The sequence below is a fragment of the Apiospora marii genome, assembly GCF_038362585.1.
Source record: "Apiospora marii strain CBS 49790 chromosome Unknown utg000013l_segment0_segment0, whole genome shotgun sequence".
In the NCBI taxonomy this organism is placed as follows: domain Eukaryota; kingdom Fungi; phylum Ascomycota; class Sordariomycetes; order Amphisphaeriales; family Apiosporaceae; genus Apiospora; species Apiospora marii.
The window spans coordinates 3,402,497-3,430,124 of record NW_027117384.1 but is presented as its reverse complement, the minus strand read 5'-3'; the positions used below and the strand labels follow the sequence as shown (position 1 = coordinate 3,430,124).

Sequence of the window (27,628 nt, the reverse complement as noted above, 5' to 3'; positions counted from 1 at the left end):
CTCAACAATGGCCATGTTCGACTATACCCAGACGCAACAGCTCTACTGCCTCGGCTTTGCTGCTGGTGCAGCTGGAGACTACAAGGACACGGAGAAAAACCTCCAAGCCCGCCTCAACAACGCACTAGACAATCTCCTGCCCACATTGCCAGGCAACTGGGCGCTCTCGTGGGGCCCCAAAGTCTACAAGAAGCACCCCGACGACGACACGCACGGGCCGGACTGCGCCTGGTTCGCCGCCGAGAACGACAGCCAGAAGCTCTGCGTCGTGGCCATCGCCGGCACGGCCGCCGCGTCCGAGATGGCGCTCCGGGAGCTCAACTGCGCCGTCGACCACGTCGTGGACTTCGGCGCCTGGGTGCGGTCCTGGTCGGCGGCGGACGGCATCCCTCCTTTCGAGACGGACGCGTCGCCCGAGGACGAGGCGCACGCCTACTGCGCCAAGGGGGCCTGCCTGGGCGTCTCCATCGTGCTGGGCAAGACGAGCTCGGGCACCGGCCAGCGCATCGACCAGTATCTGCAGGGCTTGCCCTCGGGGTACGAAGTCGTCTTCGCCGGCCACAGCCATGGAGCGTCCATTGCCCCGGCGGCGGCCTTGGGACTGGTCCGCGCCAAGATGGCCGGGGCCAACCCCGTTTCCGTCCTCCCCGTGGCCGGTCCCGCCACCGGCAATGGCCGCTTCGCCCAAGACTTTGAACGCACCTTCCCGGCCCCGGATCCCGATGACGATAATGCCTCGGGACGCCGCCACAGGTTCAACACGAACCTGTTTAACTTTTATGACGCCGTGCCGCAGGCTTGGTCGGTCGACGAGGCCCAGGATCGCAACTTGGACAGGATCCTCACCGCCATGTACCACGTCACCGGCCCGGTGCTCTGGGCGGAGGCGCATGCGGTGGTTCTCAAGGCCAAAAGCCTGGCCCGCGACTCGAGGATAAAGTATGTCCCCATCCGGGGCTGCTTGTTTCAGGGCCAGGCTCCGCCCGACAAGATCTCCGACATGTCGGTGCTTACGTCGCAGCTTTCCATGCATCATAATGTGGCATACTGGGACAAGATTGGGGTGTCCGAGTTTATGGTGTTGGTAAAGAAGGAGCTTGGGGAACCCGTTACGGTGTAACTAGTACTAGAAGACCGGGTTCTTGGCGTATGGTCACAAGTCATGGCGGCGTAGGATGAACTGCTCTTTGATTGGCTCTCTAAAAATAGAACGCCCCTGCTAGCGCCAGCCACTTATGTCACAACTTTGCGCCAGCTTATGTGAGATAACCGGTATCGTACCTAAAACCCGGGCCTCAACTTCAACAACTCTGAGTACTACGTTCCATTCAGCCTACATGGACAACGCCCGGCATGTTGTGGGTTAACATTGCTCTCTTTCTTACAATTCTTGCATCTTACCTATTCCTATGCATTCCATGGACTGGGCTCCTGATATTGGCGGACCTGTGCCTGATCGGGCTGCTTTTAGTCCACATTTTCTCTGGTCTTGTGGTCGCCGGCAGCAAAAGGACCTCGTTATTCTACCGCGCCGCCGTGGTTGTTATGCGAGCAATAGATCAATTTCGCCCTTTCTTCCTCTTTGCGGGTTACTGTCACGCTTATTTAACATTCGGTATCCCCCATCTATTGCCGCTAATAGCATCTATCTCCCTTGTTACTCTCTTATGTCTCCCGATGTTGTCCTTCATTTTCTGGCTTGATATTTTTCATTGGACCTTCCCTTCGACTACTACGTGGTTACAAACGACTGCTATCCGTCCCGTCCGCGTCCTCATTCTGAAAGCCAAATCTTTGCGAGAGCGAGGCGGGGCGAAGGCCGATGCGATGCTCGAACTGGCCCTACCCTTACGCTGGTTTTGGCCAGTCATCAACAACACATTCACTGATAGCTTCATCCTAGTCGTACGCCAAGTTAAAACACGACTTCAACCAAGTATAGCTATTACTAAGATTGCGGCGGTTATCCTCCTCGCAACGCTACGCATTTATACGAGAAAAAGAGATAACCAGGAGTGGACTTTTTTCCCATTGAATTCTCTGATAATGGAAGCCCCGAATTTTATAGTTAAGCGAATCACTAAATCTTTCTTAACGGCTAAATCTATATACGAGAAATTAGGTCGGCAGAAGTGGCAAAACTCACATCGCTTCAATAGTCAAATTTATGGAGCCTTGCCTCTTACCGAGGCGAATTCATTCCGGCTTCTAACGTTAAACCCTGGGTCTCGCCTGGAGACGTTATTTTGCACGCTCCAGGTTTCGCGGCTCTCCGGGAATGAGCACGTCGAGGAGTTTGAAGCTATTTCTTATATCTGGGGAAGCGATCCTCCCAGCGTCAGCGTAACTATCAACGGGCGCTCTTTCCTCGTCTCTCGCAGTCTCTATCGAAATTTGATTCGTTTGCGCAGTCCTGAAAAGCCTAGGACGGTCTGGATCGATGCGATATGTATTGACCAGGGCGACCTGGATGAGCGGGCGAGGCAGGTGCGCCGTATGTCCGAGATATTTTCCTTTGCACAGCAGGTGGTCGTTTTACTTGATGGGCGCCTACCGTGGGGTTTGGGGAGAGCGTTTGAATCTGCCGATAGGAAGCCGGATGCCAGTCATATCCACTACGGCGGTGTTCGCGTGGCTACAGAGCTGCTCAGTAACCCGTGGTGGACGAGGACATGGGTCATCCAGGAGGTCGTTCTTGCACGCCGGGCAGTAGTCCACTGCGGTGCACACGAGCTTGCATGGGACGAGTTCTGTCGCTTTATTCACCAGGCATCGTCTCATCCTTGTTTCCGTGCAGAATCTCGAGGAGTGCACCTTGAAGATTTTCGGTCGATAAACACGCATTACTACCAACGAAAGAGACTCGCTCAGCTGGACCAAAAAAGCCATATCAATGGCCAAGACCTTTCACGACCGGTTGCGAGTACCTCGCGCGGGGTCAACCTGCTGGCGCTTATGTTCGATTTCCGCGCGCGAGAGGCGACAGACCCGAGGGACAAGATCTTAGCCCTGCAAGGTCTCTCTGAAGGGCCCGAACTCTGCGTGCCTAGCTACACCCGTCCAGCCCCAGAGCTGATGATCGAGTTTGCCAAAGCACACATTCGCCATTCCCGGTCACTCTCCATATTGGCTCTGGCGGAGTGCGTACGGCAGCATAATTCTTATCATTGGGGCACGATTCTTCCAAGTTGGTGTCCCGCGTTCACAGACCGTGAAGCTGTACGACAGGGTTCGTATCTCAAACCGCTCTGGACCGGGCTTCCAGATGACGACAGTTCTGGGGCTTACTCCGCAGCGGGAAATCTGGCGAGCCCTGAGACTTTCGGACCAGATACCAATACTTTCGGACCAGTTACTTTCGGACCAAATACTTTCGGACCAAATAATTTCGGACTAGATGTTTCCCACATCATGCCCAGGTTGTCGGTACAAGTCCTCCGGCACGTCTGTCTCACCGTGTCATCAATCGGGCCTGCCTACAATGCTTCCGCTGACAGTCTGAAGCGGGAGTTGCTACATGTCATGTCTGGCACGCCTGCCAGCATGCAGTCCTCTCTTATGGTGTTCTTGGACAAGGAAAGGGTCTTTGACACTTGGTCAAAATTTGCTACAGAACCATCCATAGAATCTGCCCCAGACGAAGGAAAGAGAGACGGGACAGCGTGGGTACGTGGAATCTTCAGAAATTTACCGGCAGACGATTCAACAAGTCAATCTCATGGTGGCATACCCAGGGAAACGGTTTACACGAGAAGGAGGCTCTTCAGAACTCAATGCGGAAGCTTCGGCTTGGGACACGAGACTTTACGCGAAGGGGATGAAATCTGCATTGCCCTGGGCTGCCAGGTACCTATTATCTTGAGAGAGGTAAAGGAACCACAGTTGGGCCAAAAAGGGGAGCATTATTCGGGTTTCCATGCTTATATTGAGCAGGCTTACATTGAGCACTTGATGGTGTACGAAGGCGACCTGGCTGCCGATCTGGCCACGGGGAAGGTGGAAACTGAATGTAGAGTGCTGATATGATGGCATGAGATAAGACTGTGCTGGATCCTGTACTTTAGGGCGACCTTTGGATCCGCGACTGGTAGACCTTTGCCCCTTCGATATCTATATGGGTAAAAGCCAAGCCGCCATTGGAGTTACTTACCGACGTTGCTGTTCCATCGCAGCCGGCATTGTCGCCTGCGACTACAGGTCTAGATTGAAAAGTCTATTGTCAAGACCTTGTTAGGCAAAAAGATTGCCCCCATGCAGAAATGACCTACAAAGAGGGTTGTGATTGATCAGATCATAATTTTGCTTTTTAAGGGAGGATGTCTTGCTGATATATTGTGTGATAAGTCTACTCTTGTCTATTCAAAGGTATCTTCTGCAAGACAAAGCACTAGTGGTTTAGTGGTAAAATCCATCGTTGCCATCGATGGGCCCCGCGTTCGATTCGCGGCTAGTGCAATGGATTTCTTTTTTCGTCTTCAAACAAGCGGATTACATTTTGCCAATTGCATTTGCTGTCCTTTCTGCAATAATTGTTGGTAACGATACTCGTGTGGCTCACGGGTGCGTGCGCTGCATATCGTAGAAGTGCTTGGGGCGCCAGCTAGTGGGAGCCTTTTGGTTCCTGGCATAACCTAGCTGAAAACCGCCAATTGAGCTTTCCACTGCTTTGGGCATCTCGAGCGTCCATTGGTCAATCGGGTTCTGTAGACGGAAAAGCGCATGAGCTACAAATGGGAATGGGTGACATCCCTTGAATGACCATCGCATGCTTACCAATGGCAGCTTAAGCGAAATGATTGTGTTGGTTCTAGGTCCGGGGGGATTACATTGGTTCCTCCGCCTCCTTGCATCGCGCCGGTGCTCATAAGAAGCCGCGAGGTGCCGGTTGAAGTGCTTAACTCATTTCCTTCACAGTCTATTCCCACGTCCAGATAGCGAATTGAATCCACTGAGCCACAATCAACCCGTAGCGGTCCAGAGTCACCATGGCTTCATCGCTATTGCCCCAGAGTCAAGGGTTTCTCCCCTACTACCTCATCTACGTAAGTTACATCCAACCTTTTCGACCATGCACAGACTCCCCTGATCAACAACCAGTCCGGCGTGTCCGCCATCCTCCACTCCGTCGCCTGCTACCGCTTGGAGCCCGCCCGCTCCCTCCAGGCCTTCAGCGGCCCGGCGCGACCGCCGCCGACGGGCCTGCTGGCGCGCGTCTACGCGACCAAGAACCTGTACACGGGCCTGATCCGACTGTACGCCGCGTACCACGTCGCCGACAACCCGCCGCTCTACGACCTGGCCGCGTGCACGTTCGCGGGGGTCCTGTGGCTGTACGGCACGGAGCTGGCTCTCTACAAGACGGTGCGCCTGCGGGAGGCGTCGGTCCCGTTCGTGACGGCGGGGGCGGGGCTGGTGTGGATGCTGGTGCAGAGGGGGTGGTACCGGGGTCTTTGAGGATTCGGGGAGTCAATCATGACAACGAAGTGGGGGTATCCATGATAGCGGGCGAAGATGGACTTGGTTTCTTATGGGAATGGTCTGCTGGGGGTGCTTGGTATTGTTGAACCAGGCTGGGGAGCAGCTGCGTTCATCGCTTAGACGGATGACACGGAGCATGGTCAGGCAATGCTGGCAGCCCTGGTGTAAGAAGGTGCCCAAGTATGCAGTGTTCTCTTCACAAAGCCCCTTTCCTTGTCGTTTTGATCCCTCAATTCTACTAGGTGCAGCCAAATGTAAATGTTGTCAGTCCTGCAGTCACCTGCTTTCGCCACGGCTTTTCTCTCTGGGGTGCATGTTGTTGAGCCGTGCACTCACCTGTTGCATAATGGCAGCCTGCCAATTCAACATATCCGCCGCCTGCATCACCTCCCTGGTTACATATAGAGTGTCCTCCCGTATTCCCGGGTTTATGCCAAGTTCGCTGGCATGACCCTTGTCTAGGTGTCAAATTATACGTCTCCAGCAGCGAGACAGCTGTTGATGTTTCAGTCTTCACCTTACTGCGCTATCGGGTGTGAGACATGGCAGAAGGTGGCGGGCCGACAAACTTTTGGACCGCCCCCCAATTGCCGGGACCAAGTGTATAGGATCGCTTTGCGCAAAACTTCATCTGTGCGCTACCCGACGGGACCACCCACTCGCGCATCCTTCGCAGCTCGCCACCGACCCATTAAGGTGCAGGAAGGGCCCCTGAAAGTAGAAATCATGGTCAACGAGACCTCATCAGGGCTGGATCGTCACCCAACAATGTCCAAGCCACGGCCAATTAAGGTAGCTAGGCCACGGGAGGATCGAGTCTATGGAAATAGAACCGGGCTTACGTAGGGGCGCGTTTGTCGCGAGCCTACCCGAAGCGCAAGTGACAGAATCCTGAATGCTCGCACTCATAGATAACAGGTTCAGCAGAAGCCGTAGCCAGAGACTCAAATTGCTCAGACATCCGCTCTCCTGAATCAGTCCATCCACCCTCCCAAGAGCTTGAGTCTGACAGATCCAAGCGGAATCTTCTCCTGGCGTCTGAGAGTATTCACTTCACGGATCTACCGCCACTGTCAGAATTCACTCTCTTCCACAGCTTACTCTCTCAGCTTCATAACGGAAGATCGCTATGAAGGGCCACCTCAGCTGTTTGCTTCTGGCAGCAGCAGGCGTTGGAGCAGCTCGATGGAGCCCTGAGAGACGCGCCGCCGGGGCTGACACGGTTATCAATGTGCCTCGGTCGCCCTACGACGACACTTCTGACGCCGTCGAGGCTCGCTGGGGAGGACACGGGGGAGGAGGCGGATACGGCGGAGGCGGTCACGGCGACAACAAGGGTGGGAACCATGGATGGGGAGACCACCATTCGCCCAGCACGGAGACGACCTGGACTCAGCCCACCTGGGCCAGCAACACATGGACCTGGTCAGCCGAAGAGACCACCGTCACAAACACGGCTACGGTCACGGCTACCTACTCCAACACAGCCACGGTGACCGCCACCTACTACAACAACGTCTACAACACCAACACGGCGACGGCCACGGTGACTGCCACTTACTACAACAATGAATACTACACCAACTCGGCCACTGCCACCGTCACCTACTACAGCACCGCCACCGCCACTGCCTCGTACTACGAGACCTACTACGAGTCCAACACGGCCACTGTCACTAACACTGTCACGGTTGGTGCTGGGACCAACACCGTCTACAGCACCGTCACTGCGGGCGGTGCCACCAACACAGTCTATAACACGGTGACCAACTACGAGACGGTTGTGTCTGCTGCCGCCGCTGCCGCTCCCAACACCGTCTCGGCTGCTGCCCCCGCGGCTGCCGAAACCGTCACCAAGTACAAGTACGAGACCGTCGTGTCGGCTGCCGCCGCCGCCGCCGCCCCCAGCACGGTGACCAAGTACGAGACCATCATCTCGGCCGCCGCCCCGGCCGCCCCCGCCGCGCCGGTGACGGTGACCAACTACCAGACCCAGACGGTCGTCTCGGCCGCCGCGCCCGTGGCCAACAGCGCCACCACCGAGACCGACACCAACACCTACACCAACACGTACACCTACACCATCCTCGTCACCGCCACCGAGACGGAGACGGCGACGGAGAAGTTTACGTACTCGGTGGCGGGCGCGGCTCCCCAGCAGTCCACCCCTTCCAGCATCGCCTCGGCGGCCCCGGAGACGGCCAAGTCCGTATACCCCACGTCTTCGGCGAAGCCCTACTCGACCCAGGCCAGCAGCCCCGAGACGGCCAAGGGCAATGGCGCCAGTTCCGTCTACGCCACGCCGGCTTCGAGCGTGTACAGCACCGCGGCCACCAGTGCTGCCCAGGCTGCCAGCTCGGTTTACGGAACCAGCTCCGTCTACAGCTCCGTCTACGGTACTTCTGCGACCAGTGCCCAGGCGGCCTCCACCACCGGCTGGAGCTCGGCCGGCCCCTGGACCACCGGCACGGCGAGCAACTGGGGAGCTTCCACGTGGACCTCTGCCGGTCTCTGGACGACGGGGGCGGCTAGCAACTGGGGTTCGTCCACCTGGGGCTCCTCCAACCTCGGCAACTGGGGCTCTTCCTACACCAGCAATTGGCCGTCCGGCACCAGCGGTTGGCCGTCCTCCTACACCAGCAACTGGCCGTCCTCCTACACCAGCAACTGGCCGTCCGGCACCAGCAGCTGGGGCGCATTGGCCACCAGCATCTGGGGCTCCTCCCTCCCCGGCGACGCCGCCATCACCCTGGGTTCCGGTTCCGGCGGAGGAGCAGGCGGTTTCGGCTTCGCCTCCAACGGCGCGGGCGTCTTCACGGCCAGCAACGGCGGCGGCGCGTACACGTTCCCCGGGGGTCCGGCCGTCACCGTCACCTCGGGCGACGTGCTGTCGTTCGGCAACGGGGGCGTCTACACCGTCACCTCGGGCTGGACCGGGACGGCGACGGCTTGGACCTCGGGCAATGGCGGCTTCCCGACGGGGGCCGCGTCGGCCTTCACCTCGGGTGGGGTCCTGACGGGAAGTCAGTTCACGCTTTCCTTGGGGGCTCAGCCGACCGCGGGTTTCTCTTCTGGCTCGGGTGTCGGTAGCGGTTCGTCCGGGCTTGGTGGTTCGGGCATTGGAGGGGGTTCAGGTTCAGGTTCAGGTGCAGGCGGGCTCGGGGGCTCAGGAGGCGTCGGGGGCGGTCTGAACATCAAGGCGGTGGGCGGGAACGGTGTCTCTTTCAACGGCACCCGTGCTCAAACGACCGGCTTTTCCACCATGACATACACGTGAGTATCTTCCTTTTCTCTTGGCCAACTGTTATGCGCAACCATTTCACTGACCCTCTGCCTTCTTCCCAGCACCACCTACCTCCTCTCACAGAGCGACAGCGGCCAGCTGCTGACCATGACGGGCGCCCGGACCACGGTCCTGTCCGTCGTCCCCACCGGCACCCCGGGCATCGTGTTCAGCAAGAACGTGACGGCCCCGGTTACCTTGTCGTACCCGTCGGCATCCGGTAGCGCCAGCGCCTCGGCCTTCACCACGTACAGCGGTGGGCTCTACAGCAGCAGCAGCAGCAGCGCTGACAGCGCCTCGAGCTCCCCGACGAGCGACGATTCCAGCGCTTACGAGCCGGAGGAAACGTGAGTACAAGTCTTTACTCAGTCTATGTTCTCTGGTGTATCATGGAACTAACGCCAGTGCTACAGCAGCCAAGCTTCGTCCACCTCGGCGCAGTCCGGCGATGTCTTTGCCTCGTCTCAGACTTCGGGTGGGCTCAAGCAGACCCTGGGAGGAGTCTCCCTTTTCTTCTCGGTCATGGCGGCCGCCGTTTTCCTGATTTAGTGGCAAAACACTTCTAACGACCAAGTCACTTGTACACGTAGTGGCTGGAGCTTACCCCTATGGTTTCCTTTCATTCATATGAGAGTTCTAATTTAGATTTCGGGCTCCTCATGCGTTTTGCGAATCATTGTCGCGCATATATACAAATTGGTTTAGCGAGATGATGAGATAATGCAAGAATTACTGTTCACTTTAACCTAATGAGTGGATGCTCCTGGTCGCCGATAACAAGAGGAAGAGACGAAAAAGAGGATGTGACTACTGCAACTCAACTTTGCTTTCAACCTTTTCTGCCCTACATGCTTGTCACCAGTTGTAAAGTACGGTATGTATGTATATATATGAGCTCTGGTAAGGTTAGTGGGTCGTCATAACGGAACCCTGGCAAGGAAAACGAAGGAACAATTGGTGGGAGTAGTATGCTCGGAAGCGTATCCATCGCCAATAGATCAGCGTCTCGGAGGAAATTGATATTTCGTTGGTGCAGTCCCGTTGGAAGCCAAGGCGGCTAAATAATGGCTTCAACAACTGTTAGGTGTAACACGAAAACGGTAGGCGATGCCGTCCCGACTGGATGGTTCGGCCAACCAACCGACGCAGACATGCTCCTCCACCGTTCCGAAATTGATGCATATAAGGCACGTTAACATACGTTGACATGGCAATACGCCACAACCGGTCTTGGCTCGAATGCCAACCCGATGCTACGTTTCGAAGCGGCATGTTGTGGTGTTGGTTCCTTTGTTTTATTGAATGGGACCAAAATCTCGCCCTTATCCTTGACCCGTCTCCTTTCCTCCCCCCTCCTCCGATGCTCGCTCAATTCTCCATACTTCTACTTCCTTTGAACACACCCAGCCAACATGTATGCCACCCACTTTGCTGTAGCGTCCCTGCTTGCACGCTTCGCCGGTGCCCAGAAGGCGGTCCCCGGCGCGCCCCAATACCTGGGGTCAACTTGGCTTGGCATCGAGCCTTGGCCGCCGAGAGTAGGAGGCGTCCACGACGACGACGGCTTCCTCGAGGCCCTCCAGAAGCCCAACCTGACCGGGACCTACGACTTCGCCACCCCCAACATCTCGGCGCCGGCGACGACGTCGGGCCAAGCGACCGAGGAGAGCAACTCGGCGCTCCAAGGCTGGTCCCTCTCCGTCGCCCTGACGGCCGGCGTCCCGCACCGCGACAAGCACTACGTTGCCGGCGAGCTCGTCCTGCACACGCCCGCGTCCCTGCTGACCAACATCACCGACGCGGGAAGCAACCAGAAAAACGTCTCGGTGGCCGAGGAGTGGGCCCTCTGCATCATCTCGTGGGACCTCCTCAGCGAGCCGTACCCGCCCGCGCTCCGGAACGGCGGCGACGACGGCACCTGCTCCAGCGTCCTGAGCCGGGACTGCCGCCGCGCGGTGCAGGCCGCGGCCCGGCGCGACTGTGCGGACCCCCAGCTCGACACGATCCCCGAATGCGCCAACGACGACACCCGGGCCTTCCGCACGTCGTCCACGACCGCCTGGTACCCGGCGCGCGCGATGCGCCAGTTCCCCCGGGGCCGTGCGGAGCTGATGGCGTTTTCGACGGAGCCGGCGCCCGGCGGCGCGGGCAACTTGACGTCGTACAACGATATGGGCACCGTGGCCTGGCCGACGCTGCTCACCCTCAGGGCGGGCAATGGAGTTGCGCGCTGGTCCGAACTGTTTTGCGTGCGGCCCAACAAAGCGGTCAATGGAAGCACACTGCCAGTATGGGAGAAGAAGGACGAGGAGGAGGGAGGTGGAGAGTCTGGGAAGGAAGGGGAGGGGGAAGGTCAGGGTGACGAAGAGGGTGCTGCTAGGAACATTGCCATTGACAGGGTTTCGATGTTTGGACTGGGTGCAGTCGCATTGGCTTATCTGATGCTGTGACCGGGTGGTTGCTGACACTTGAGTCAGTAGCGTGGGTATCTTGTATTCAGACTAGGCTGGATATATACAGTGGCCTCTGCCAGCCCTCAGTTCCGAGGTAATCAGTTCTAAGCAGGCCCCGCTTTCAATAGAGGACAAGGACTCGTTCCAATTCCGACCTTCTCTTCTACTACAAGACCATCATCGCCAGTGCAGCCAGCGGCCCGACAGCCAGCAGGGCACGGGCATCGCTCATGGACCCGTAGATGCCGGCGGCGGCGCTCTTGGGCGAGGAGGAAGACGGGGTGCTGCTGGTGGAGCTGCCGCCGCCCGAGGTGGTGTTGGTGGAGGAGCCGACGAGAGCCGCCAGCTTGGAGTCGTCCTTGAAGTCGGCCGTGACCGAGGACGAGTTGGTGCAGGCCGAGGGGGTCTTGTCGTTGACGCCCGCGACGAAGTTGACGACGGCGCACTGTGAAATGCCTTGTCAGTATGGGAATGCAAGTCAAGAACCAAGTCTCTTCAACACACCTGGTACAGCATGCCGTCGTCGCCGGCGGCCACGATGCTCAAGACGGCCTTCTGGCCAATGTAGCTCTCGGGGACGGTGACCTTGGGGACGCAGAAGGTGCCGACGCCGTTCTGCTGGACCTGGCGGTAGACCTGGGTCCAGTTGCCGGCGGCCTTGTCGTCCGTGGTGATGCGGTACAGCCACTGCGTCTGGGGGTGGCCCGACTTGGTCGCGATGGCGTCGCCGCCGACGTGGAAGTCGTTGGCCTTGGAGAAGTCGGGCGTGTAGCCGCCGCAGGGCGAGTCGCCCTCCTTGTCGTCGTTGAAGGGGCCGATGGTCGGGGGGTACTGCACCTGGAAGTGGGCCTGGGCCGCCGACGAGAGGAACAGCAGGACTGTCGCGGAGGCAAGGGACAGGACGGAGGGGGCCATCGTGGAAGTGTGTTGCTGAGTGCGTGTGGAAGAAGCTTGAGAGAGAGGCAGAGTTTGGGTCAGAGATGGGGATTGGGTTTATGCTGCTGGAGAGTCAAAAGCCGACACGGTTTCTTGAACTGGATGCAAGTGATGGTCAATCAATCGGGTTGGGCAGAAGAAAAGTGAGACATGGCGGAGCGCCGACAGCAATCAGTCCTCTTGCTATGTACTTATATGCCACATCCGACACAGGGGAGCTGGACCCGAGCATGGCAACACGGCTGCAGGTAGCTACTTCCCCATGCACCATCCCGCCCCAGACGGCGCGTCGGCAACTTGGGGCTTGTCTATGTAGGTCCAGTCGTTCTTCAGCCGTTTGGGGGTGTTCTAGTCAGGTCTAGTCAGGGTAGGCAGTGGTAGCGACAGGCTAAGGCGAGGCGTAGGTTTGGGGAGGCGGGAGAGCAGGCCAATGGCGGGAAAGAGTCTCCAGGGTCCAATGTTTCGAGAAACCCCTTACAGTTTTCCTCGCGAACTACGAACTATCCTTAGATGAGCCAGCTCTGATGAGAAGTGACCATGACACAGCAGCGCGACATTGAACATGCAGACTGTCATCTGTCTTCTGGTGAACTTACTGAACAACTTCAGAAGTGGCTGTTTTGGTGCTGGTCCCGAGGTACAGGTACATCCCAGAGATACGCTACCGGGAGGGGCCTGGGCTGCCACTGCGAGATCGAGGAGAGATCGGGTGGAACCATTGGCCCGGAGGTCTTAGACAAGCTTTCGTGCCAAGCCTTTGGGGAGCAAGACTGCAGGGGGCTGCTATTTTGGGGCTTGTTGATGATTGCTTGCCTTCGTTCTACAGTACAGCGCTTCGCGCTGAGTCGTGGAATGGCCATTGCTAAGAATATCTCATCTCATGCATGGTGCTTCAATACGATAGCCTCATGATTCGCACCGTTACGAATTTGCGATACCTCGAAACAAGAAATGAGTACATAGTGCAACCCAGCATCGCAGTAGCTGCACGACCGACTGTTTAAAGATGGCCCCCGGTTAGTGTGACCGGCGGGGAGCCGAGGGGTAGCTGCTTACCCTAATCGCGACTGGTTGAGTCGATATGAGCAAATTGTGGCTAAGACTAAGCCTGAGAGCTAGACAGCCAGCAGCTCGCTTGCAGAAAAAAGCTGCTCAAACTTGCGCCTGCATCTCCTGGGCAGGATGGCGCGCCAATGGATACGCCGGTACTTCCATCGCTCGGGCAGAGGCTGGAAAAGATGAAGCACCAAAGAAGGGACGGGACCGAGGGTGGCGCATTCCACATTCCAGGCCCTGTTGTGTCCTTTGAGGCTCTTCAGGGGAGTAAACACGCACACGACCCGATGCGCAACAAGTGACCACCAAACCTACTTTGACGTCAGTCGCTCACCGAAATAACAAAGGGCAGTCTTGTGTCTCAATGAGCACGTTTCGCTTTGCCTTGCGTTCGTAGCTCCCGGAGTCTACTACGAGGTGGAACTTCCCGACTGTCTGGATCCTTAGTAACGCCCCGTCTTGCCGTTTGACGTCCATCATCTCGTCTCGTCTTTGTTCGCCGACCGTCAGTCTGGAACCCAGCGGCACCCGCATTGGCCACGCGGTCTCGACGCACGCTCTTGCGAACTTCGCGGAAGGAGGCACCGACTTGCCAAGATCTAGAGTTTAGTCATCGCCTTGGTCCGACATCTGATACGGTCTCGTTTGGCTTTCACATCCATCTCGTACAACAACGCGCTCTCTCCCCCAGGCTATTCGAACCGAGCTTACTGATCGGGGAACGTTTCTTGGGTTTCAGCTCCAGCGCTGGGCGTCTGTTCTTCAACTCGACCTCGACTTTCTGGATATCATACCAACTCACTTGAAGATTCGCTGTTCCATCAACACTCGACGACATGGACATGGGTACGGGCGGGATGGATATGGGCAGCGGCATGTTCTCGCAAGACAACATGGCCCTCGCCCGCGCATACTGGTACATCATCGCCGGGGTGCTGGCGCTCCTGCTGCTGATACGGCTGGTCAACTCGGGTCAACACTGGTTGAGGTAAGAGGAAACCTTTCGAGGGCAAAAGGACTTGCTGACCATGAGGCCCTAGACTGAGGACATCGCGGACGAGCTCGATGCGGTATCCCACCAAACCCACGACGTGGTACTGGCAGACCTGGGCGACGCTGACGGCCGTCGCCCGCGAGATCAGCTACCCCCAGCTCTACGTGCCGTACAAGCATCTGTCGTGGCTGACGCCGCCGCCCATGGGCCGGGTGCTGGTGCTGCTGGCGTACTGGGCCGTCGTCGTCTACATGATGACGGCGGGGGCTGTCGTCAAGGACGTCTACTTCTGGGAGCGCATCGGCTTCCGCAACGCCTGGGTCACGGTCACGCAGGTGCCGCTGCTGTACCTGCTGGCGTCCAAGACGAGCCTGGTGGCGCTGCTGGCGGGCACGAGCTACGAGCGGCTCAACTGGCTGCACCGCTGGGTGGCGCGCACCATGTTCGTCACGGCCACGGTGCACGGCTTCCACTTCTGGACCGAGTGGGTGCGGGCCGACTTTGTCCAGGACTACCTGCAGTGGATGCCCATGGTCAAGTTCGGGCTCGGCGCCTGGGGCATCCTGCTGTGGATGGTGCTTACGTCGCTGCGGCCGCTGCGCTCCCTGGCCTACGAGGTGTTTGTCGTCCAGCACGTCGTCGCCGCCGTCTTCTTCCTCTGGGTCGTCTATCTCCACGTGCCCGCCAGCGCGCGCTACAACGTCTGGTTCGCCATCGCGGCGCTCTGCTTCGACCGCGCGTTCCGGCTTGGAATGCTGGTCTGGCAGAACGTCAAGTTCCGGAAGCCGAGCCCGTCGTCGCGGTGCCGTGGCGGCGGCCAGTGGTTCGGCCACAATACCCAAATCACAGCGGTCGGGGACGCGATCACGGTGCTGACCATCAAGGACGTGCATTTCCGGTGGCGGGCGGGCCAGCACCTGTACCTCTGGCTGCCGCGGGTGGGCGCGTTCGAGACGCACCCCTTCACCATCGCCTCGGCCCACCAGATGCCCGAGACGTGCATCTGCAACAGCGTCCAGCTGGTGATCCGGGCCCACTCGGGCTTCTCGAAGCGGCTGCACGCGTACGCCAAGAAGATGGAGGCGGAGGCGGCGGCGTCGGGCAACAAGAAGAATAAAAAGCAGACGCTGACCGCGTGGGTGGCGGGGCCCTACGGCCGGCCGCCGCGATGGGACATATTCGAGACGCTCGTGCTGATTTCCGCGTCGACGGGCGCGTCGTTTACGCTGCCCATCCTGGAGAGCGTGCTGGACTCCAAGGGCACGATCTGCACGAAGCGCATCGATTTCCTGTTGGCGGCGCGGCAGGGCGACGAGGTCGGGTTCTATCTGGCGCGGCTGCACGAGGCGCTGGCCAAGGCGGCGGGTCGGGGCATCGAGCTGTCGGTCTCTATCGCGGTGACGGGGAGCGGGCAGCTGGAGGCCATCTCGGAGTCGCTGCTTACGCGGTCGGGTACCACTTCCGTATCGACCACGGGCGGGGATGGGGGTTTGACAGAGAAGAACCTCCGAGAAAGGACGGTGGACATGGAGCCGGGTTCGGGTCCGGGTTCGTCGGGGGGCTGTTGCTCCAACCGCAACAACAACAACCGACAGCAGCAACAGCAACAGCAACGCCTCTTGTCGCGCGTGAGCAGCACGGACTCGCACATCCGCCACTCGGCGGCCCGGCCGGACGTGGCGGGGTTCGTGCGCACCGCGGTCGAGGCGACGGGCGGGGAGACGGGCGTCGTGGTCTGCGGCGGCGCGTCGCTGGTATCCAGGACGCGGGCGAGCGTGGCGCGGCTGAGCGACGAGCGGGCGGTGCACAAGGGGACGGGGGCGCAGGGGATTTACCTGCACGTCGAGGAGTATTGTTTTTGAGGGCGTGGAGTTTACACGGACACGGACACGGACTGGAGGCTACGGCGGGATGGACGATGGGATGCACTTTGGCTGAGGTGCCCGGAATGACAGAAAGCATTTCACTTCGTCGCGCTTGGAATCTGCAGCATCTTCTCATCAAAGAGTATATCTTCATATGATGGCTTACTTCGTTGGACGATCCAGCCTCTTGAAGATTATACGTGCGCGAAGCTACAACTGCGAGACATGGAATAGGGCCCCGAGAAACCATCATCCAGGATACTTCTTTGCCCAAAACGATAGGGCATTGTGGTTTCCAGATATTCAAAAGACTGTCATCAGAGGTTATCCAAATACGAAGGCGCCGTGCCTTTTGGTCACCTCGACATGGCCGCGATGGGTGTTCCAGCTAAGACTAGAACTCGTCGCAAAGACGATGAAGCAAATGAAGTTAAAATAGCCTTCAAGATCCAGGAGCAAAGTCAATCCTGATAGTTGAAGCTTGGCCAGCTTGCTCTACTCTTGTAGCCAAAAACTGTTGGATATATTTTCAGGGGCTTCGCAAGACGATGCCTGCTGCGTCTTGTTACTGGAAATGATTTGGACCGGCACACGACAAATTCTGAAGCAAGCCAGAATGTACATAATATCAGTCTCTCTAGTTGTAATTAGAAATCCAATTGGTGCCCATCAATTGACACAAGAACATCATTACGGCAGTTGTAAAAACTATGCCATTTACAGCTTCAATTTTCATCTTGATAACCAGGAATCAGGAGTGCTGCAATAGCAGGAACCAGGACTTGGTGGGGCGGACCAGCAAGGGCCGATCGACGGGCACAGCTGGACCTGAGTGAATGAGTCAATGCGACAGCCCATTCAATTGAGCCAACAGCGCGCCCGACTTAGGAACAAACACTCGATGCTGGATTGCCGACTTGCGATTGGACTCGATGCGGCTGTGTTGCTAACGAGAAGCGAGTAAGAGCGCAATCGCCATTGTATGACTATCCGGAGCGGCAGATTGGCCTCAATGTCGGCTCTGAGCCGCCATGGTTTGGCCAGGCTCGCATTGCCTTCTTCTTCGTCTTCTGTTTTCTCGCTGAGGCCTCGGGCGCTATCGTCGCTATCGCCCACCCACCCCGCTAGGCCCGATTCCGCCTGGCGCCTTTCACCCCGCCATAATTTTTGCCATTCTCCCTCTCAATCGCTTCAACCCCACCATCGCCGACCTTGTCACAGTCATTGCGAAGTCGAGTCATCGCCCGCCCTTCTTTCTTCGGTTTCCTTGGTTTCTCGACTTGTTTTCGAAAGCCCAGCGCATTTAAAGAAAGCAGTTTCCCCCACGAGCAAGAGGTTCTCCCACACGACCGCAAGCATGGCGAGCGACGCCTCCGTAGACAACCTGGCCAAGGAGTTCAAGGACCTGCCGGCCCTCGACAAGTACCCCAACTGCTTCCCCGACATCAACCCCGTCGACATCTACCGCTCCCACATCACCTCCCTCCTCGTCAAGATCACCGGCGTCGACGCCAAGATTGTCTACCCGGCCCTGTCATGGACCTCCACCCTCGACAAGGGCGACATCGTCCTGCCCATCCCCGCCCTGCGCGTCAAGGGTAAGCCCGACGCCCTGGGCAACGAGTGGCTCTCCAAGGTGTGTAATACTCCATCTTCCTTTCTCCTGATTTGTCTTCTCATGCTGACTTGCTTCCTTACGCAGTGGCCCGGCTCCACCCTCGTCGAAACGCCCGTCCTCAACGGCAACTTCCTCTCCTTCTTCTTCAAGGGCGGTCCCCTGACCCAGACGCTCATCCCGCTGGCCCTGAAGCACCGCAAGGACTTCGGCACCAACAAGGCCGTCGGCCTCAAGGACCAGAGTGACCCCTCCAAGGGCCAGAAGCGCATCATTGTCGAGTTCAGCTCCCCCAACATCGCCAAGCCCTTCCACGCCGGCCACTTGCGAAGCACCATCATCGGCGGTTTCCTCGCCAACCTCTACGAGGCGGCCGGCTGGGATGTCGTCCGCATCAACTACCTCGGCGACTGGGGAAAGCAGTACGGCCTGCTGGCCCTCGGCTTCGAGAAGTACGGTAACGAGGAGGAGTTGACCAAGGACCCCATCAACCACCTGTTCCAGGTCTACGTCAAGATCAACGTCGACATCAAAGCCGAACAAGACGAGGCCGAGGCGCTCGAGAAGGACGGCAAGACGGAGGAGGCGCAGAAGATCCGCGACGAGGGGCTGGACGAGCAGGCGCGCCGCTACTTCAAGCTCATGACGGAGAACGACGAGAAGGCGATCGCCATGTGGAAGCGGTTCCGCGACCTGTCCATCACGCGGTACAAGCAGACGTACGCGCGGCTCAACATCCACTTCGACGACTACTCGGGCGAGAGCCAGGTGGCCGAGGCGGACATGGAGGAGGCGGCCAACAAGATGCGCGAGATGGGCCTGACGGAGGAGGACAAGGGCGCGCAGCTCATCGACTTCTCCAAGCACGTGACGGGCAAGCAGGGCAAGTCGCTGGGCAAGGTGATTCTGCGCAAGAAGGACGGCACCGCCCTCTACCTGACACGCGACATCAGCGAGCTGCTGAACCGTGAGAAGAAGTACAAGTTCGACCAGATGATCTACGTGATTGCGTCGCAGCAGGACCTGCACTGCCAGCAGTTCTTCAAGGTGGTGGAGCTGATGGGCCACAAGGACATCGCGGCCAAGGTGCAGCACATCAACTTCGGCATGGTGCTGGGCATGAGCACGCGCAAGGGCACCGTCAAGTTCCTCGACGACATCCTGCGTGACGTCGGCGACTTCATGCACGACGTGATGCGCAAGAACGAGGACAAGTACAACCAGGTCGAGAACCCCGTCGCCGTCGCTGACACCTTGGGTATTAGCAGCGTCATGGTCCAGGACATGTCGGGCAAGCGCAACAACAACTACACCTTCAACATGGAGGTCATGACCTCGTTCGAGGGCGACACGGGCCCCTACCTGCAGTACGCCCACGCCCGCCTGTGCTCCATCACGCGCAAGGCCGGCCTGAGCGAGGAGGAGATCGCGGGGGCGGACCTGACGCTGCTGACGGAGAAGCACGCCGTCAACCTGGTGCGCGTGCTGGCGCAGTGGCCCGACGTCGTGGGCAACACGCTCAAGACGCTGGAGCCGACCACGATCCTGACGTACCTGTTCAAGATGACGCACACGCTCAGCTCGAGCTACGACGTGCTGCGCGTGGTGGGCAGCGAGCACGAGGTGATGCGGGCGCGCATGGCGCTGTACGATGCCGCCCGCGTGGTGCTCAACAACGGCATGCGCCTGCTGGGCCTGTCGCCGGTGGAGCGGTAAGTTTTTTGACTCTTGATCTTTCCGTATTAGGACTATTTGCTAACTTAATCTACAGTATGTGAGGTGACCACCAACAAGCATCTGGAAAATTTGATGATACCTGAATCCTACGAAGAAAAGGGAACAGAGATATTTTGCGCTTGGCATAGCGAAGGATGCATGAAGAGAGCTAGATCAAAAAGAAATGGCGACGATGTGGGTGATGAATGATGCTGAGCTACGATTATGCCATGATAGGGTAGAAGTGGCAATTAAGAGAGAAAAATAGGATCTACATGAGATCAAGGTAGTTAAAACAAGTCAAAATCAAAAAAGTCAAATCTCAGAAAGATGTTTCAGTTCAGGTTTCGTGGCCAAAAATTCGTATTTCGAGTGGATGCAAATGATTGATTGGTATTGATTGAAAACAGACAGAAAACAACAAAAATGAAAAACTGCCAACGGATCGGGATATCAAAGAAGTAGAAAATCCAGCAAGGCATCATCATGTAGATGCAATCGATAGACACAAATGAGCTTTTTCGTCCGCCATCTAGGCGATAAAAAAACACGCGCACAACACAGATTACCACCTCTTCCCCTCCCTCTCTCGGTCGCTTCTCGCTTCATCAATCATGATTACCACGCAGATTACTGTCATCCTTCTCTTCTCCCCCATTACTTCGAGGCACCTGCTGCCTTCTCTCCCTCGCCCTCGTGGTGGCCGCCGGCAAACTCCTCCTTGAGGCCCTTGATGGGGCTGTCGGCCGACATGATGTCGAGCATGCGCTCCTTCTTGCTGCGGCGGGGGGCGGTGGGCCCCTGGTCGGCGCTGGCGTTGTGGCGCTCCGTGTCCTCGAGGTCGCTGACGTCGTCGGAGCTGAAGGAGCTGGAGCTGGGGGAGCGGTTGAGGACCATGTGGACGTTCTCGCCCTCGGTCTTCTTGATCTCGCGCTGCTGCTCCTTGAGCTTCTGGTCCTCCTCGTCGTCGCAGGCGAGGGTGACGATGCCGAGGCCGGGGAAGTTCTTCTCGAGGAAGGATTGCAGGTCGGGCAGGACCGAGGCGTCGGGGCGGTAGGTGCCGCTGTCGTTGTCGATGACGAGCTGGTAGTACTCGGGGCGCGTGGGGGGCTTGTCGTGCGGGGGCCCGCCGGGCAGCTCCGGGTCCGAGGGGTGGGTGGGCTGGTGGGGCTCGGCGCTGTTCTTCTCCTGCTTGTGGTGCTTGTCGCTGAGGGGCTTTTTCAGGCGGCGGATGAGGAACTCGCCCGAGCAGGCAATGTAGGCGGCCACGTCGCTGTGCATCGTGTGCTTGCTGAGCATGTCGATGCCGAACTCCTTTCCGGTCTCGGTGAAGCGGAAGAGGCCGTCGAGGGTGAGGACGTAGGTGAAGATGCGGCCGCCCTCGTCGTAGTGCGCCAGCTTGAGGAACTGCAGCGAGGCCTCCTCGGTGCAGGGCTCGAAGCGGTGGTACTCGGTCGAGCTGTCGAAGTTGTAGATGCGGCGATGCTGGTGGGAGAGGGCCTGAATCACGTTAGTTTTATCCTCTTGGGGTTTTCATGATAAGTAGGTACCTTGTGCAGGATGCGACCGCGCAGGCCGCTCCGCGAGAACATCATGCCGATCATGGGCCGGAACTCGACGTAGCGGTGGTACATCTTGGTCGGCACCGGCCCCTGGAGTTGGATCTCGTTGGCCTGGAAGTCGTACTTTTGCGTCTTGCCGCTGCTGCTGCCGCCGCGGTTGCCGTTGCCGCCGTTGGCCGCCGCGCCCTGCTGGTCGTTGTCGTGGATGTTATGGCCGTTCGCCTGGTTGTCGCGGGCCTCGGCCTGCGCCGTCGCCGCCTGCGGCTCGCCCGAGCCCGAGTGGTCCTGTTCCTCGTCCTTGTTGACCTTGAGGCCCGCCAGCCGGCCGATCATGGGCGAGAAGTGGCGGAAGTAGAAGGTCGGGGCCACGGTGTACATGTGGGCGTGGGGCGGCGAGTCGGACAGGCCCAGCACCTCGGCGCTCATGAACAGGCGCGGCGTCATGGAGGCGCCGCGGTGCAGGGCCGTCGTGGCGGCTTTGACGAGGTAGGCGCGCTTGCTGCCGGCGCGTTTTTTCACCTCGAAGTCGGCGACGGGGAAGCCCTTCCACTGCTCGTTGAGCTGGTGGACGAGGACGGTGACGTTGCCGAGGCGGTCGTTGTGGTCGGGCCAGTCCTCGTCGTAGAGGCGGACCTTGAGCTTGAAGCCCGTCGCCGGCACGTTGGCCACCACCCACTCGTCGTCCCACACCGGCTCCAGCGTCTTGCGGATCGTCGGCGTGCGGTGCTCGAGGTTGGGGTCCTCCTTGTGGCGTTTCGGGAGGGCCGTCGTCAGCGTCGCGATGCAAAAAGGGTCCGAGGCCTGGGTGCCCAGGTCGGCGGCCGGCAGGTTGGTGGCGCGGTGGAAGGTGAATTTCACCGTGTACCCGGGGGGCGCGTCGGGCACGGGCGTCGCGTCGAAGCCGCCCGCGGGCTTGGTCTTGGCCTTGACCTTGTCCTTTTGCTTCTGGTACTTGTCCTTGACGGTGCCCGCGCGTTTTGGTTGCTTGTGGCCCGAGGGGGCGGCCGCCCTGGCCTCGTCCTCCTCGGCGTTGGCGGCGCCGCCGTTGGCCTCCTTCTCCTGCTTCTTCTCCGCCTTGGCCTCCTTGCTGTCCTTGCCCTGCCGCTCGTCCTCTTCCTTTTGGCGCTCCTCGGCGTCGTTATTCCGCTTCCGGCGGCCGTCGGTGACGACTTCGAAATTGGCCTCGTTGTTCACGTCGCCGCCGGTCGCATGCGGGTTGGCATGGTGGCGGTGGGGGAGCGGAATCCCGTGATGGGAATGCGCTTGCGCTTGCGAATCTACGGGAATCCCATTCGTACCGTTCATGCCATTCACGCCATTCATACCATTCGCACCGTTCGTCTCCACCACGGGCTGGCCGGCGGCGCTGTCGTTGGCTACTGCCGACATGACGCGCGCGGGTCCCAGTTGTATGCGGCTGGTGTGCGCCGAGTCGATGATGTCAGTGGTATAGCGAGTCGCGGTGCTCGATTTCGATTTGCGATCGGATGCTCTCCCGACGCTCCCCGCGCAGGTGCCAAGAGGTTTGGCAGGCGGAAACTAAGACAAGACAAGCTGCGCAAACAAAAATAGAACTATAGTCGTTCTTTTTGGGATTGATTTGTCTGTATGCAGCCGGACGGTAGTCGCAAAATGACGAGCGTTTTCTCTTGGCTTTCGCGAATTGAAATGTAACGGTGTATTTGGTCGCCAAGAGTCGGATTTCGAGGGTAAGATGCCAAGAGGATGAGGGGAAAGCTGGGGGAAGCTCTCAGCTCTCTCTCTTTCTTTCAATCGGGACTGACGAGGTGTGTCGGTCCTACGTCGTATGTAAGGTGTGTGTACTGTCAGCTGAAAATGCAATGCTGCTGCTGGCTGCTAATGCGCTGTTGCTGCGTTGCTTTGGTGCTACTGGCGACTCTAATCGAAATCAAGATTAGTCGAATCTAGTAACCCTGACTTCTGGCCGATTGCAATTTTCACGAGACAAGAATCGCAAATACAAATGCGCCTCTACGGAATTCTCGTGGCGGAGGGACAGGTTAAAGAAGACTGGGATTTTTTCAGTCGCAGAGTCACACACGGGCGATATCGACGACGATCGAATTGGTCAATTGATAATGGGTTGATTAATGCTCTGATCTACTGGCCGAATGAGTTCCTGTTGGTCATCCAAGGGCAGACGAGACGCGCGTTCGCGACAGCTTCACGGTTATACGGCACGCCGCCCATGAGCCATCTTCACTTTTTGGCGAGCTTTGCCTCAGCGCTTTGCCGCTTTGCCAGGAGCCCAACTGCAATCCGGGCTAATGATTCAAATCTCGGCCCTGGTCGACCCCTACATTTCGACCGTTTAAAGAAGGCGGCCCCCCTTCTCCCCCCTCACTTTCCCTTTCCCTTGCGCCCGTTTGCCGTCCGAATCCTAATGGTCAAACAAGGAAAACAGGATGCTTAGCTGGGATTGACGTCAGATGGTGCCCCCAGGCCCCCCTTAGTAAGCCGGCTAGCCAAGGCTAGCAAGGAATCACGGATTTCAAGCAGCGCAAAAAAGGTGAAGGGAATGCATTTGCAAGAGGAAAACCCGCCTGGAGTCTGGACGCCCAACGTTCCGAGCAGCGCCGAGACACGCGGGAGCCTCCCTCTTGGCACATGGATGTCGGCACTCTCTGCTCGGAGGACTGGTCGGGGCTTGGGTGACGGGTCAGCGATAGCATTTTCTTTTGTTTCGTTCATCTTTCTTTCTTCCTTTTTTTTTTTCTTTTTTCTTTTTTGTCTCTATTTTGGTGGCCGGTCAGAATCTGTGCGATTGCGGCCACTGGCAGCACACACAATTCGAGTTCGGAACGAATAAGAGACCCTAGCGCTGGCAGGAACCGAACATGCTTATCGCCCAATTGAAATCATTGCTCTCGGGTCAGTCTCTTTGGTCGCCAGCTCTTGAGGCTTGCTTTCTCTGCTCCTGAGCTGGAACTGAAGACGGAGGGGACCGGGAATCCTATGTACTCGCTCGCCGCACTCTACTTGCTACGACCCGGATGTTGGTAATGGAAATCCTCCTCGGTCGTCTTGCGTATGCGTGCCCACTACGACTGCGACCCTGATGCATAGAGTTTGGGACTTCGACCTGAAAAGGCACACCCTCTCTCTCCCTCTGCCGAAGTCAATTGTGCTTGTTTCTTGGCTGGCTTCCCTTCGCATCATCGACCGTTGGAAAGCCGTTGCTGGTCGGCCCTCCTCCCACTCCTCTCTGCCCTGCCCTGCTCTCTTTGCCGCGGGCGGGGTGGTGGGCAGAGGCTTCAATTAATATAAGAAACGATGCAAGAGGTAGGGATGGACAGGGTGCAAAACTCGGAACCACCCGAGCCAACCCAGCACGACATTTGGGCACACAAGCTGCGCGCTGCTTCGTGCGTGGGTGGGAGAAGACCACAAACAATCTAACGGCAACCTAAAGTCGACCTCGTAGGGTTGTAGATTCGTACGAGGCGCGATCGCTTCTTATTATTTTGAAGATCATGATAAACCGTTCGTCCCCATTGTATTTGTTGTGTGCCAGACTTTTTTGATATTCATCGGTCAGCCCCAAAGAGCCGAAGAGTCCCTTTTTTTAGCTCGTGACGGTCGGCGTGTCGGTCAGTCGGGAAATTGTTCGTTCATGGCTGGGGGCGGTGCAATTGATGCACCCTGGCACCACCCCTGCTACGATCATTTGGTTCGCATTGTGACTGGCTGGCATTCTCGCATTGGCATCGAGAGCATCGAGAAGCAACCAAAAAAGATTGACGCTGCCGGTCGCTTGGACCTCGGGCCAAAAGCTGGATTGACAAGTCTGATACAAGCCACGGAGTGGTTCGTCCCATCATCGTCATGCACTTTTTTTTCAGCCTTTTCTTGTTCGTGTTTGTGTGTTTGCTTTTTTGGTCTGGACGTCAGCCCCTAACTCGGTACCTACCTACTCATGAGTCCAGGACCTGACTTTGATAGATTGATTTGATGCTCGTACAGCTCCATCTAGCTACATAGGAGATAGACAAACCTTGGCTCCTTGGGCTGCTGGCTGCTGGCCCCCTTGAGGCTGCATGCTGCAGGTTATGGTCTCCACGTGGGTTTTTTGCCAACTGGAAAAAGAAAGGGCCCAGCCGCCAGCAAGCCTCGCCGAATGGCAAGCGTCCAATTCTCGTAACGGCCTGGCAACCTGGGGCGGTCACAAACCATGCAGCACCAGGGCTGGAGTCCATCCAGCAACCAGTTGACGCTCGAGACACTTGCCAGCACAGTACCGAAGAAACGCACACCGGTCACCGGCATGAGCGAAAGAAAGCCACGAAACCAGCCGCAGGGTGGAGAGTCGGGAGTCGAAAGGATGGAGCTGGAGAGTCTTCTCGAAGCTTGCATGTCTGTGTGTACCCGTACCTGTCTAAACACCGAACGGAGAAAAGAAAGAAAACGCATAGCGACGGTGCCTTGGTGCATAATGCGCAAAAACAGGCCATGTTTGTCATGCCAGCCCGCATCAGAGGCTGCAAGCTGGCACTCGCTGGATTTGCTGACCAGAACTGACTGGCTGGCTGGCTGGCTTGCAGGAGACTGGCTTGCTGGCCTTGCGGGCTCAAAGGTTGCTGGCCAAAAAAGCCCACTCTCCCCAGTCATATTACCCCCTTTAATGAGGCGAATCACGGGTGGGGCCCTGACCCGGCGTCGTATTCTTAGATTCTCTCAACTTTCGAAACCAAATTAGCCAGTCGAAGAATCTAGACACTAGACCAGCAGCGCACCGACGAGGCAAGGCTTAACGCACATTAACGTAGAGGGTAGAGCTGGGTCGCGTGCCGTATACGGGCCAGTTCCGGCAGTCATCGAGATAGGCAGCCGGGGGGTTGCACTGCGCGGTCTGGTTTGCCAATAGAGCCGTCGCCCATGGGTGCACGAGCTGGCAATAAAAGCATGGGAGGGCTGGCAGGCTGGCAGGCACTGGGTAACGCAAACTGCGGGCGCGTCACAGTGCTGCGGTGGGGACGGTAATGTGACTGGGAAATGCTGACTTGATTGTCGAGTTCAGCTCCTCCTCAGCTGTGGCCGATCATGACTGCCAATGGCCCAGCTAGACGTCTCTATCCCTTGCGTGGGCAGTTGGACAGGCAAGCTGGGCAAGCTGGACACACAGCACAAAATGAACTACCCAGCGACCAGTACCGGCGGTTGAATCTACAGCGATCTTCAATTTCGCTTGACTCGCTTGATTGGTCCAGGAGCGTTTAACCTTACCGCCGAATTGGATACAGAGATGCGAGATGCTAGATGCTTGCCGCTGCAGATTGGCAGCCGATGCGGTTCTTTGCACCTACATACATTGACATTGACATCTGATTAACAGACGATGGAATTGCCGCCCGGTGCCAACGCCAATTGCCAATGGATGCTAGCATCTTGGATGGTCGAGCCGCCTAAAAACGCCCCCTTCCAGAGCCGCCGCCGCCGCCCTTTCTTCCCCCGCACTTTGGCTATTTTGTCTGCCGCATCTGCGTTACCGCCCCCATTGATCTGACCGAATCTGTCTGTGACGGTACCTGAACTCTGACCTACTACTACCGTACAACCTGCCTAGGACAGGGCGCTCGTCGGGGCAAACTCCATGCACCCACCACCCGGCCGTTTTCCTCCTGATTGAGTCCTCGCCGATAGTATTGCCTACCTAAACAGCGATTTCCCCTGACAAATTGGCCTGGCAATGACTCGTCATCTACGATCACAAAGGAAAACCATGACCCTGAAAAAGGGAAACCGGAAAGGGGATAACCCAAAGCAGAACTACCGTCCGTAGCATGCCAGGTGGGGCGGGGATCCCATCGAACAGAACAAAAGAAGGCTAGCCAGCAAAGGACGACCACGACCAAACTGCGGGAGCGATTCCGCCAAGAAGGATGCCGGGGGTGCTAGGCTAGGAGGCTAGGTAAGTCAGCGATACCGTAATAAAATAAAGATTGTATGTAATAACGGACGAACCGGAGTTGCTGGGCGCTATCATCGCAGATCTACACCACACCAATCTCGCCGACTAGCGGTTCACGGTTCGACACTAGAAACCAAGGCAGCTTGGCAGAAGAGGACGAGAATCGGCGTGCCCATGGTCCATAACAGCGTGCGCGGCGTATCGCGACTGTGCAGCGAAACTGTGGACAGCAGGTTCAGGAACACGACAAACTCCAGCAGAGTATTGCGTGCACCGTTAGTCCCCACCAATGGCGTTCGACGGTGCCCACCAAAGCTACCCCACCGCAGCCAATCCATGCCCACCCTTTCTTTATACGGTCGCTTAGGAGGCGCCGCGAAATTAACTGGCCAGCCGCCGCTGTATGTACGCATCAGCCAAATCAGCATGCACCAAGCAGTAGTAGCTGGTCGTCAGCCTGCCCCGAACCAAACAGGATCTGACGACACTTGCTTATGCTGGCCAGTCTAGCCAGTCAGTCCAGCACATCAAGCACATCATGGACAACCCAACCCAAGAATAGACCCCTGCCGGCACTAACGCCAGCCCGGTCCACGTGCGGACTGGGTAGTGTACCTCGTAACACAGTTGGGATTTGCAGCGAACCGTTCGTTCCGGGCATGGGCTACATGGGGCCTTTGGCTATATTCGGAAGGCTGAGTGTGCGTTTTACCCCTGATCCGTACCTGACGGACCAAATAC

General features: G+C 57.8%; 9 protein-coding genes across 9 annotated transcripts; 6 read left to right on the top strand and 3 right to left on the bottom strand.

Moving 5' to 3' along the window:
• Positions 1-13: 13 nt before the first annotated feature.
• PG985_016175 (uncharacterized protein) lies at positions 14-1,120 on the top strand (the record flags this gene model as incomplete). Its single annotated transcript, XM_066835941.1, has 1 exon — positions 14-1,120. One exon carries the CDS (start codon positions 14-16, stop codon positions 1,118-1,120), a length of 1,107 nt encoding a protein of 368 aa, XP_066677144.1.
• Positions 1,121-1,827: 707 nt separating this feature from the next.
• Positions 1,828-3,821, top strand: PG985_016174 (uncharacterized protein; the record flags this gene model as incomplete). The annotated part of the gene is made up of 3 exons (XM_066835940.1): positions 1,828-1,905; positions 2,260-3,666; positions 3,711-3,821. 3 exons carry the CDS (start codon positions 1,828-1,830, stop codon positions 3,819-3,821), a joined length of 1,596 nt encoding a protein of 531 aa, XP_066677143.1.
• Positions 3,822-4,985: 1,164 nt separating this feature from the next.
• Positions 4,986-5,454, top strand: PG985_016173 (ergosterol 28; the record flags this gene model as incomplete). Its single annotated transcript, XM_066835939.1, has 2 exons — positions 4,986-5,042; positions 5,098-5,454. The coding sequence occupies 2 exons, from the start codon at positions 4,986-4,988 to the stop codon at positions 5,452-5,454; spliced, it is 414 nt and encodes a 137-aa protein (XP_066677142.1).
• Positions 5,455-6,904: 1,450 nt separating this feature from the next.
• On the bottom strand, positions 6,905-8,673 carry PG985_016172 (uncharacterized protein; the record flags this gene model as incomplete). Its single annotated transcript, XM_066835938.1, has 2 exons — positions 6,905-8,491; positions 8,536-8,673. 2 exons carry the CDS (start codon positions 8,671-8,673, stop codon positions 6,905-6,907), a joined length of 1,725 nt encoding a protein of 574 aa, XP_066677141.1.
• A 1,500-nt stretch (positions 8,674-10,173) lies between these two features.
• On the top strand, positions 10,174-11,211 carry PG985_016171 (uncharacterized protein; the record flags this gene model as incomplete). Its single annotated transcript, XM_066835937.1, has 1 exon — positions 10,174-11,211. The coding sequence occupies one exon, from the start codon at positions 10,174-10,176 to the stop codon at positions 11,209-11,211; it is 1,038 nt and encodes a 345-aa protein (XP_066677140.1).
• A 169-nt stretch (positions 11,212-11,380) lies between these two features.
• On the bottom strand, positions 11,381-12,129 carry PG985_016170 (uncharacterized protein; the record flags this gene model as incomplete). Its single annotated transcript, XM_066835936.1, has 2 exons — positions 11,381-11,659; positions 11,719-12,129. 2 exons carry the CDS (start codon positions 12,127-12,129, stop codon positions 11,381-11,383), a joined length of 690 nt encoding a protein of 229 aa, XP_066677139.1.
• A 1,913-nt stretch (positions 12,130-14,042) lies between these two features.
• Positions 14,043-16,062, top strand: PG985_016169 (ferric-chelate reductase; the record flags this gene model as incomplete). Its single annotated transcript, XM_066835935.1, has 2 exons — positions 14,043-14,194; positions 14,247-16,062. The coding sequence occupies 2 exons, from the start codon at positions 14,043-14,045 to the stop codon at positions 16,060-16,062; spliced, it is 1,968 nt and encodes a 655-aa protein (XP_066677138.1).
• Positions 16,063-17,422: 1,360 nt separating this feature from the next.
• PG985_016168 (arginyl-trna synthetase protein) lies at positions 17,423-19,458 on the top strand (the record flags this gene model as incomplete). The annotated part of the gene is made up of 3 exons (XM_066835934.1): positions 17,423-17,701; positions 17,768-19,392; positions 19,452-19,458. 3 exons carry the CDS (start codon positions 17,423-17,425, stop codon positions 19,456-19,458), a joined length of 1,911 nt encoding a protein of 636 aa, XP_066677137.1.
• Positions 19,459-20,053: 595 nt separating this feature from the next.
• On the bottom strand, positions 20,054-22,347 carry PG985_016167 (uncharacterized protein; the record flags this gene model as incomplete). Its single annotated transcript, XM_066835933.1, has 2 exons — positions 20,054-20,896; positions 20,947-22,347. The coding sequence occupies 2 exons, from the start codon at positions 22,345-22,347 to the stop codon at positions 20,054-20,056; spliced, it is 2,244 nt and encodes a 747-aa protein (XP_066677136.1).
• Positions 22,348-27,628: the final 5,281 nt, after the last annotated feature.